The sequence below is a fragment of the Polypterus senegalus genome, chromosome 4 (assembly GCF_016835505.1).
Source record: "Polypterus senegalus isolate Bchr_013 chromosome 4, ASM1683550v1, whole genome shotgun sequence".
Lineage (NCBI taxonomy): Eukaryota > Metazoa > Chordata > Cladistia > Polypteriformes > Polypteridae > Polypterus > Polypterus senegalus.
Window position 1 is genome coordinate 6,562,189 of NC_053157.1, and position 12,357 is coordinate 6,574,545.

General features: G+C 42.8%; 1 protein-coding gene across 1 annotated transcript in view; it reads left to right on the forward strand.

Moving 5' to 3' along the window:
- Positions 1 to 359: 359 nt before the first annotated feature.
- The window catches only part of frem3 (Fras1 related extracellular matrix 3), a 205,632-nt gene continuing 193,634 nt past the window's right edge, over positions 360 to 12,357 (forward strand). The window contains exons 1-2 of the mRNA XM_039750203.1: positions 360 to 5,519; positions 7,413 to 7,502. Of these exons, the coding sequence (XP_039606137.1) occupies positions 497 to 5,519; positions 7,413 to 7,502 (5,113 nt within the window). The 5' untranslated portion in view covers positions 360 to 496. The remainder of the gene's footprint in view (positions 5,520 to 7,412; positions 7,503 to 12,357) is intronic.

Sequence of the window (12,357 nt, forward strand, 5' to 3'; positions counted from 1 at the left end):
AGCGGCGATCTCCGTGTACTTTTTTAGTTTCTTTCTGTGGCTCACGCTCCCTCTTACAGAACGCGCTGTGATTTCGCCGAGAGCCCCGGTCTAAATGAGTCGATTTTCTCGTCTTACATCACAGGGACTGCTAAGGGTGGGGGGCGGGGGGTCCTGCTAAGGGTGGTTTACAAAGTAGGCTGGCTTTCCGAGGCGCTGGGGGGTGTGGTCTTCAATCCCTTTTCTTTAATTTAGTTTTTGATAGGATATCCCCCTCCGAGGGGCACGTTCAATCTGTCGGAGGGTGGGGCCATGGGCTGTCACCGGGTCTCATTTAAGTATTACCTGCAGGCAGGCTGCCACTCTTATCCAAGCGTGTGTCCCCATCGGAGAGGAGGCAGTGCAGCAATTCTGGCTCTTTGCACTTTTTCCGTTTATTCCTACCTGGGAGAGGTCCGGAGTTTAAACCAATTTGGATTTAAAGGCACATAGCTGAGGAGGACGACTGGCACCTGAAATGGCTGGTTGTCTGCAAAAGACTGGATGGCATCATGCACGGTGGCTTCTGCAATGTCTGTCATTGCTGGGCACTTTGAGCCTCTGCAGAGTAAGTGCGCAGGAATTTGAGCCTGCCTTTCTGGCTGGACCCCGACCGGGACCCAACTCTGATTCGATCCTGGTGGCAAATAATGGAGTAAGAGTGGCATTTGGCAGATCTGTCTTTTTGGACCCAGTCCACGATCTTGTGACAGAGGTGCAGCCTGGAGACAAATGCTACATAACAGTTCTGGAGAATGACCCACTGGCCCAGAGACCCGGCATACTTTCGCCTAAGAAGTTCCCCTGTGCTTTTGGTGCAGAAGAAGTCAAATACACTCACTTTGGATCAAGAAGCCCGAACAAGGACAGAGTGAGGCTGCAGCTGAGGTACGACTCCCAGACAGACACCACGATTATCCCGTTCATGCTGGAAGTGGAGGTCGTCTTTCAGCAACAGGAGATCTTAACCCGCAACATGCCTTTGGTTGTGGATAAGCTAAACGGAGTCAGCAATCCTATTGAAAAGAAGGTGCTTGATTTTGCCTATGACCGCAACAAAGAATCGTGTAAGGTGACCACCCTCATGAATACAGGAGGCCTACCAAGGTATGGAAAGCTTTTAAATTATACCTCTAATGGCCAGATGATAGACTGTGATGCTTTTGTTAACCGTGACATTCGCTATAAGCACACGGCCAGCACCAGCTCTCCAAATAAAGACTATATCCCCATGCTGGTGGAGCTTTTTGACAAGGAAGGTGTTCCAGTTAAGCAGGAGTACTTCCAGATAATGGTTAGAATCAAAGAGGGGGCCGAAAACACACCACCTAAGCCCAGCTTTGTGGCCATGATGATGATGGAAATTGACCAGTTTGTCATGACAGCCATTACTAGTGACATGCTAGCAGCCGAGGATGTGGAGTCTGATGCTGGGGACCTCATTTTTAACATTACGTCTCCGCTAAATGATCAGCAGGGATACATCATCAATACCGACGACCAGAATCTTGCAATTACATCGTTCTATCAGAGAGACATTAGAGACCTGAAGATTGCCTATAAGCCTCCATCCGAGGATTCGGATGTGGAGAGGATTATCCAGATTGAGTTTGAGGTCATTGACTCCGAAGGGGCCGTTTCAGATCCCTTTGCTTTTATGATTGTCGTCAAGCCGATGAACACTTTAGCTCCGGTGGCCACAAAAAACACCGGGCAGTTGTTGTTTGAAGGGCAATCTCGGGTGCTGTCCAGCATCCAAAACCTGGAAATCAGCGATGAGGACAATTTGGAAGACGTTAAAATCACAGTCATTGACGGCCTGAAGCACGGAGAGCTGACGGTCTTGGGTGCACGGCGGAAGTATTTCACCCCTGCAGATTTAGACGCGGGCCTTGTGGTCTACCAGCATGATGGCAGTGATACCTACAGTGACAATATCATTTTCCGCATGACCGATGGTAATCATGATGTGGAGTTCTTGTTTCCGATCACCATTGTCCCCACCGATGATGAGCCGCCAATCATAAATGCCAACACTGGGCTTGTGCTCTTCAAGAATGAAATCATGCAAATCTCTCCCTTCATTCTGAGTGCCACCGATATCGACTCGGAGGATTCTACTATTAAGTTCATCGTGGAGGCCCCCTTCTCCACCATAGGAGAACTTATCTTACGTCAAGCTGAACAACCGGCTGATGTGTCCGCCTGGAAATTCAGCGAGACAGATGAAATGTTTGAGAAGGTGGTAACTGAGTGGTTTCAGCAGGACATCCTAGACGGGAAACTGTTCTATCGCCACATTGGACCTCATAGCACCACCACCGTCATGGATCACTTCACGTTTCGAGTCCAAGATGACAATGACCCTCCCAATCAATCCGGAGAGCACATATTCACCATTAAAATCCATCCAGTGGACGATCTTCCTCCAGAACTTTACCCCGGAACTTCTCTGCACATGACTGTCAAGGAGTATGAGCTGACGTACTTTCGAAAAAAGTATCTGCGTTACACTGACTTGGACTCTGATGATAGAGATCTGAAGTTCACCATCATCAGACCTCCTACAGATACCGATGAAAACAACCCGGTTGCATTCGGTGAGATAGTCCTGACAGAGAACCCCACCACCGTCATCACAGAATTCACGCAGGCTCAGGTTAACCATCATAAAGTGGCATACAAGCCCCCAGATCACGAGCTGGGCATTACCTCCAGAGTGGTGCAATTCATTTTAAAGGTCGAGGATACCGCTGGGAACTCGGTGGACGGCACTTTTACAATATTTTTACAGCCTGTGGATAATAAGCCTCCTGAGATTACCAACACAGGGTTTACTGTCTTGGAAAGGAACAGCTTTACAATATCCAAGAATGAGTTGGATGCAACGGACCAGGACACTGATGAAGACAAGATCACCTTCACGCTTACCCAGGCTCCAAAGTTCGGCGTGCTTCAATATTTCAGCGTGCAAATGTCGATAGGAGAACGATTTACGCTGGAAGATATTGAAAATAGCCGTGTCGTGTATGTCCACAGTGGCGAAGAATCAACAAGTGACACCATAAAACTTGATGTTAGCGATGGGTTCCATGAGGTCCCAATCATTATCCGGGTAACAGTCAAACCAGTGGATGATGAAATTCCCACAATCATGTTGCCCTCTGGCTTACTGGGCTCGTCCATTGATGTCTTGGAGAACGGAGCGACTGAAATCACCACCAATGTGATTCAGGGAAGAGATGAGGACACGGATGACTTAATGCTCACCTTTATTGTGGAGGAACCACCCAGGCTCGGAGAAATTCTCGTAAACGGTTTGCCCACGGAAAGGTTCACACAGCAAGACATCATCAATGGAGTTGTGGTGTACGCCCACACGAGCGGAGAGATCGGACCAGTCAAGAAGTACGATTCCTTTAATCTCACCATTTCAGACATGTCCGACGAATGGGTCGTGGGTGGCAACAAAGTTCAGGGTGTGCGAGTGCACGTAACTATACTTCCAGTTGACAGCGTTGCTCCAGTCGTAACTGTGGGCGTCCAGTTTACGGTGCTTGAAGGTGACAAGAATGTCATAACACTGGAAAACATCAACGCTGAAGATGTCGACACCGAAAATGATGACATTTTATGCACCATCATTGTTCAATCCACATCGGGATACATCGAAAATATTTCACCAGCACCTGGTTCTGAAAAGTCCAGAGTGGGAACTGCAATTACTGCATTCAGCATCAAAGATATTCGCCTCGGCCACATTTATTACGTGCAGAGCATCCACAAAGGGGTAGAACCGGTCGAAGACAGACTAACATTCCGCTGCTCCGACGGCATTAACTTCTCCCAGCGCCAGTTTTTCCCCATAGTCATTATTCCAACCAACGACGAGAAGCCAGAGATTTTTGTCCGTGAATTCATCGTGATGGAGGGAATGAGCCTGGTCATTGACACTCCAATTCTAAACGCCGCTGATGCTGACATTCCAGGAGATGACCTGGAGTTTGAAATCATTAAACCACCCAAGCATGGCAACATCGTGCAACAGTTGACCACGGGAACCGTGCCAGTTCAAAACTTTAGCCTCGAGCAGATCAAAGAAGCTTCCAATATCGTGTACGAACACGACGATTCCGAAACCAAAGAAGACAGTTTCGAGGTCCGACTGACGGATGGCAAACATACCGTCGAGAAAAAAGTGTTGATCATGATTATCCCCGTCGATGACGAGACTCCAAGGATGACCATCAACGATGGGCTCGAGGTTGAAATTGGTGAAACGAAGGTAATAACAAATCGAGTGTTAAAAGCAACAGATCTCGACTCGGAAGACAAATCTCTTGTTTATATCATCCGTTACGGACCTGGACAAGGTTACCTCCAGCGTACCACCAAATTAGGTGAACTGGTCGGCAACATCACGATTGGAATGAACTTTACTCAAGACGACATAGACCAAGGGCTTATACAATATGTTCACACCGGCCAAGAAGGTGTGAGGGATCTGGTTAAGTTTGATGTCACAGATGGCATCAATCCTTTGATTGACAGATACTTTTATATCAGCATTGGCAGCATAGACATGGTCTTCCCCGATGTCATTAACAAGGGCGTTACTCTCAAAGAAGGAGGTAAAGTCACTCTTACCACAGACCTATTGAGCACCACCGATATCAACAGTCCAGATGAACACCTAAGCTTCAGTATCACTCGGGCGCCTAGCCGTGGACACTTGGAGTGCACCGATGATCCCGGTGTTCCCATCACAACCTTCACTCAGTTGCAGTTGGCCGGGAACAAAGTCTACTACATTCACACCTCTGATGATGAAGTGAAGATGGACAGCTTTGAGTTTGAAGTGACTGACGGCTACAACCCAGTGTTTCGTACCTTTAGAGTTTCTATCACAGATGTGGATAACAAAAAGCCGGTCCTCACCATTCATGACTTGGTCATTAACGAGGGTGAACTGAAGCTGATCACCCCTTTTGAGCTTACTGTTGAAGATCGGGACACACCTGACCACCTATTACGTTTCACCATTACCCAGGTGCCTGTTCACGGTCAGCTCTTGTACAATGGAAGCCATGCTGTCACTAGCTTTACTAAGCAAGATCTCAATGAGAACCTCATTAGCTACAAGCATGATGGCACAGAGAGCAGCGAAGACAGCTTCTCGTTCACCGTCACAGATGGCACCCACACTGAATTTTACGTCTTCCCTGACACTGTGTTCGAGACACGGAAGCCTCAGATGATGACCATTCAGATCAACTCGGTCGATAATGGAGTCCCCCAGATAGTTGTCAACAAGGGGGCACCCACACTGAGACATCTGCACACTGGGCACCTTGGCTTCATCATCACCAGCAAAGCTCTCAAGGCAGAAGACCGCGACAGTCCACATAAATTCCTAAAGTACCGCATCTCAGAAGCTCCTCTGCACGGCTACATTATCAACATGGCTCTGGGGAACGGCAGTGTGCAGACTTTCTCCCAAGGTTAGTGCTATTTAAAGCAACCGACATGTCTTATATGGTGAGTCAGATAGCCTGAGATGTATTAGCACAAGGGGTCCTGACATATGAATGAAGTGCAAAGTCAAAGCTGATTACTAAGGGTCCATCGCCATTATGGAGATGTGAGTCCATGTCAAACCATGGAGCATTCCAGTACAATAAGAGATTTTAAAAAAATGTGACAGATGAAGGCGACTTTTATATAGCGCCTACCCACCATGCTGCCTTACACACTAACGTTGTCAGAATGTGACATGACCTGCCTGAATGCGTTAGTCTGAAATGAACACACCAAGTTAAACAGGATTGACTGGCACCCTGTAGGCCTCAGGCTTCTTCGTAGGTTTATAGCACAACTTAGGGACAGAAGCCACCATGTTATTGTTAGAGTTTGGGACCAACCGGGCCAGATATGCATTTACTGAGTGCCTGATGGAGGAATTGTATCTTATTAAAAAAGGGCAGCAATATTTCTATTCAACCTCATCCTCCCAAAAATGGCCAGTTAATCACGTTCATGTTTTGAAACTATGGCATTTGTTCACGAAAAGTGGAAAAAAGGAAATAGTGTAAAGAAAAATGATTTATGTATTATTTATTCAACTGCAAATTCCATTGATTAAATTCTAAAGGGATTTGTGTATTGATCCAACCGGATCTTCTATTATATAGTGCCTTCCATATCTAGACCGTTTTATATAGCACATTTTATATCATTCCATTTATAATACAATGCCTTTTATAGCTATAGCTATATTTGATAAACAGTGGGCCATTCTTAGCTACCAATTTATTACATGTTACAGAGTACCTTTATTGCATTTTCTATTATGTAATTCATAAGTTCATTTCAGATTACAATGCTATATTATAGTATTTAGCACATTTCATATGTATCCATTTATTATACAACGACTTTCATAGCTATAGAGTATCTTTTATATCTACTTATCTATTATATTTGTTAAGCAGTGCCTTTCCTAGATATGTATATATTGTATGGTACAGAGTGCATTTATTAATAGTAGTCACTCATATAGTGCCTTTCTATCTATCTATCTACTATATGGTGCCTTTCATATCTTATCTATTTATCTATCTATTGTATAGAGCCTTTCACATTATCTATCTATCTATCTATCTATCTATCTATCTATCTATCTATCTATCTATCTATTATATAGTGCCTTTCACATAAACTATCTATCTACCTATCTATTATATAGTGCCTTTCACATGATCTACCTATCTACATCATATAGCGCATTTCACATCTATCTATCTATCTATCTATCTGTCTGTCTGTCTGTCTATCTATCTATCTTATAGCGCCTTTCACATCTGTCTATCATTGTATTGTATATAGTGCCTTTCACTCTATCTATCTATCTATCTATCTATCTTATAGTACCTTTAACTTCTATCTATCTATCTATCTATCTACTATATAGTTCCTTTCACATTATCTATCTATCTATCTATCTATCTATCTATCTATCTATCTATCTATCTATCTATCTATCTATCATATAGTGCCTTTCACTTCTATCTATCTATCCATCATATAGTGCCTTTCACTTCTATCTATCTATCTATCTATCTATCTATCTATCTATCTATCTTGAGGGTTTATTCAGATTTTAAGAAGCCAGTAGATTTTTGTTCCTTTAAAGATCCAGGTGGTCTTCAGCCTGCTGTTGGTTTCATCCCTGCTCTGTCTGACCTGATGGTTACTCGGTTCTGGTCTACTGCTAGACCTTTTGTATCAAATGAAATGCAAGACCAACAGTTTAATTGCTCTCATGTATTTCTAACACATCACAAACTTCTACGTGAGTAACTTTGCCTTCTCTCTCTTTCTCTCACTGCCAACAGCTGACATCGATGACATGAAAATCTGTTACGTTCTGCGTGAAGGTGACAATGCGACCAGTGACCTCTTCTACTTCACCATTGAAGATAACGGTGAGTGATTCCCCCACTGGGGTTTTCTCAAGTTTTATTTGCTTAGCGATGAACTGTGAATCTGTCTTTATTTCTGAGCCTTTGAAAGCAATCCAGACAAGGTTATACCCAGAGGCACCATTAAAATGAGCTTTCAGATATCTACAGGAAAGTTCTCTTTAGTTTATGTGGTGTATGAAGCAAAGGCAGCAGGTGAAGTGACCTGCTTACAGTGACAGTGTGCTTTACAGTCCAGATCGCCAGTTGTTGGGCCAGATTGCTGTGTAAACAAAAGGAGACGAGACGAGAACAGGAGGGCTCAAGTAAAGTTTTTTTAAATCAGCATGAGGTGCTTGTGGGTGGTTAGAGAGGACATCTGAGTACAAGTAAGAATGGAGCTTTGGCCCAAGTGTCGTCGGGAAATTAGAGGTTTCTGTGTTCATGGCATCTCTTTCTTCGTGTGGATAGCGCTGCTGGCCTGCTTTAGTACTCTCTGTGTTGAAAGCCACCTTTGCCCTTTTCAGGAAGCCTTGCGGGGTGTCTGCTTCTGAAAGGGAAAGATAATACGAGTTCTTTACAACTCGGGATTGGGCTTTGCTGTTTTCACTCCACTTCTTCCCCAGTGCCAGTATCACAGTGAGCGCTGTTCCAAAAGCTAATGTCAAAAAGGTGGTCCCAGCCAAGCAGGTCAAAGGTCATGTTTGTAAAACTGTGTGCAAACAAGAGTTGCTATCCATTGATAGGTGGGCTCCTGCTATTTTCAGGCATAAAAAATAAAGTCATGATTTCCACACACAAATGCCATGCCATGCGACAGTAAAGCCTCACCTGTTCTCTGGTTAGGGGAGCAGACGTCCACCTGATCAGCTGCATGAAGTCTCGACTGACGGGGAGATAATGACACAATGGCGAGAACTGCAATGTAACGTGGGATCTGAGAGCTTCACATCAATCCCCCCACTCCACTAAACAGGCATCTTTATGAAACTGCACCAGTCTGCACACTTATGTGCTTGTTCTAGATAGATAGATAGATATGAAAGGCACTATATAATAAATAGATAGATAGATAATGTGAAAGGTACTATAAGATAGATAGATAGATAGATAGATAGATAGATAGATAGATAGATAGATAGATAGATAGATAGATAGATAGATAGATAGAAAGGCACTATATAATAGATAGATAATGTGAAAGGCACTATATAATAGATAGATAGATAGAAAGGCACTATATAATAGATAGATAGATAGATAATGTGAAAGGCACTATAAGATTGAAAGATAGATAGATAGATAGATAGATAGATAGATAGATAGATAGATAGATAGATAGATGTGAAAGGCACTTTATAATAGATAGATAGATAATGTAAAAGGCACTATATAATAGATAGATAGATAGATAGATAGATAGACAGATAGATAGATAGATAGATAATGTGAAAGGCACTATGAAAGGCACTATAAGATAGATAGATATCTATCTATCTATCTATCTATCTATCTATCTATCTATCTATCTATCTATCTATTATATAGTGCCTTTCATATCTATCTATCTATCTATCTATCTATCTATCTATCTATCTATCTATCTAGCTTATAGTAGTTAATGGCTTATTAGTTAGTTAATGGCTATATTATTATTATTATTATTATTATTATTATTATTATTATTATTATTATTATTATAAAATAGTATTCGTTATAAAATAATTAATATAATATATATATATAAAATATATTCATTCCAAATGGACTTTTTCTACTTATGGAGCACAGACGTTGTGACCATACACAGTCATGCTGTATTATCTCTTTCTTAGATGTTTGTAACTCTCTTGTATTTTGTTCTGCGTTCTTCACTTGGGCTGATCGATTTTGTCCTCTTGTCCTGTAACGCTTGTTCCTAGACAGTCACCCAGACTCGATTATGCTGAGCTCTTTTGCAATTCACTTTGGATAAAAGCTTCTGCTAAGAAAATAAATGTAAATGTATCTTTGCAACTGTAGAGTTTTCAGTTCAAGCTTGAGGAGCTACAGGGACATGAGGTGCTCGCTCCAGATGTTTATTGACAGATCACAGACAGTGAGATTTAATGGTAAAGCTTACAAATGTAAAGCTTGAGACTTGAAACATGAAAAGTAAAATCTGTAACTGGTGATGATATCAAGTTGATATGATAGAATCAAAGTGAAATACTAAAACATGAGCACACACAGCTCAAACTCAGGCCGGCTCTACCCACACACTTCAGTCATGTCCTGCTCTTCACATATAAAAGACATTTTCCATCGCTGGCAAACATTGGTAAGGCAATCATTCGAATGCATTAGGGATGCCGCAGTTTGACACCATTGTCCCCAGGGGCACTGCAATGACCTTCCTGTGGCAGTCCTAATTGTTCAAGAGAAGCTTTTTCATGATCCCAAATTAACTGCATTCAGGTCACCACTGATGCAGCAGCAGGGTCAGCCATTTCATCAGGTATGCTGGCCGCCTCCCTGACAGTGGAATCCCGGAGGTCACGCCGTGATCACACAAGTGACGCCCCTATTATGACAACAGTCGCTGATGGTGGCCTTCACACCCCTGTGGTTCCCTAGACAGCGGAATGCGCATCTTCCTTCAGCTGAGAGCGGTGGTGATGTGCTCAGTGTGCTTTCCTATAAGACATTTGTCCTGTCTTCTAACTTGATGTCCAGATGAATAAGCGCTTCGAGTTTGTCATGTTTATTTATGAGAACATTTGGAATATTACTAAAGAGAGAGAAAGAAAGGAAGGAAGCCAAACAGCGACACAGCACATGGTGTTTTGACCTCAAGGTCACATTCTGGGACAGTCGCTGTCAGTGTGGGACTTGAATGTTCTCCTCATGTCTGCCTGAGTGTTCCTCTCACAGCTCAAAGGAGCACATGCCACTTTGATGGATGACTCCACATTTGCCTGAGTGAGTGTATAAGTGAGTGAAGAGCCATCTTGTCTAGGGTTAACTCTTGCATCGCACCTAACATTGCCAGGATGGACAACTGACCCCCACATGCTACTGAACCAGGGCCGGAGTAAGGTGGGTGCTACTGAAATAGGCCCAGATGAAAACAGACGAGAATTTTCCGGAAGCTGAACAGGTTTTCCTTTGCTATATGAACCTCAAAATAATTCTTAGAATGAAATTTGGAGTCCCACTTTCGGACCCCTAGACACAGCATTACTTATTATACAGTTCCTATTGTTCTTTGTGCTGTGACGTAACAATAACGTCGTTGTGTTTATTGTTAACTGAAGATTTCAAGTTACTGCTATCGATTTTACGTTAAACAATATATTTAGTAATTTAGCTGCGTTTTTTGCAATATCTTAGGGATTCTTGCCACTTTATTATTGTTTGGTAAGTGCCACGTAGTAAATGTTTCACCTTGAAAGTTAGTTGTACAGTAAAAATCGACGGCTATTTAAATGGTTATCTGTAAAGGGCCTGGCATGGATGTTTAGAATTTTTAAAATCCTCGACAGGTTATAAAATTTAAATCGTGGACAAATTTTTACCCTCAAGAGCCTGAACTGAGTCACATTGACCCGATGTCTCTGCAAATTCATTTTTTCCTTACTCTGAGAATTGCGACATTTTGTGTATTTCATTGTTAGGTTTTCTGCATTAAGTGCACTTTTCAGACAATTGCTATTGAATGTTTGATGTTAATCTCGAGTTGTTACGATACTGTGTCGTTATTATTATTTATGTTCAATAAAGGCGCGCTGTCTGTGTCACAAGCAATTACGGCTCCTCGGTCGGTCTGAGTGCGCGTGTACGGTGAGTGTCGAAGGCACCAATGGCGAGAAAAAATAGGCCTTTATTACGCTGCAGCATCAGGCCTAATTTCATCTTAATCCGGCCCTGTACTGAAGTGGACTAATCTGGTTAAAAATTCACAATAGGCTGCTTTCTAACATATCATAAGGTCACAGTCATCGGGCATTACTATGATATGAACAAGCACGTGCTAAATTGAAAAGGTTTGCTCTGAAGATGAGACGGCTCTGACTCGCTCTCCACGAGACCACCACGGAAGGGCGAGAATTGAAATGAAAAGACGTGAGAGCGTGAGGCGCGCTGTGCATTCCTCCTTCTCCCCCTCTCGTTGTGACAGGCAGGCAGAAAACAGCCGAGGCTTTGGATTTCAGGCTTGGGTGTATTTTTGCTTCAGCCAATTCAATCTTGGGCTCCATGTCATGCAGAGCTTTCTTCTTGAATTTCATAACCTGTAGTCGGTTACTTTCACGTCGGTTGTCTTGTAACTCTTCAATTTGCGCACATACATCTGTGTATTCACAAACCTACTGGAGCGAGTTCAGGACTGCATATCCAGGAGCGCTGAGCATGTGGTAGGGACCAACCATGGATGATACGGGACACACATAAATACTGGGCCAGTTTGGAGTCTCCAGTCCTAATATCTGTCTCACACATTGGCATGTTATGGTGTGGGGGATTATTTGTGACACTAATAAATAAATACGCAAATAAACACATGTATTGTGAATTGTGACAATTCTGTGACACTACGCTCAACATTAAATACACCTTGAAACGAAAACTGTAATTTTCTCTTGTCGAGGTTGAGAGGACGAGCTCTATTCAGTACTGTTTTTACTTTCTCGTATACGAAGTATAGGGAAAGTATTGCAATCGTCCAAAAATTCGATGTCGAGATTTTGATGAATCTCAACGTTTTAGACTTCCCTGACTTTCTTGTATACGAAGTATAGGGGAAGTACTGGAACCCTTCAAAAATAAAATTTTGATATTTGGATGAATCTCGACATTTTAGACCTCCCTGAGTCAGAAACCACCATTTTTACTTTCTCGT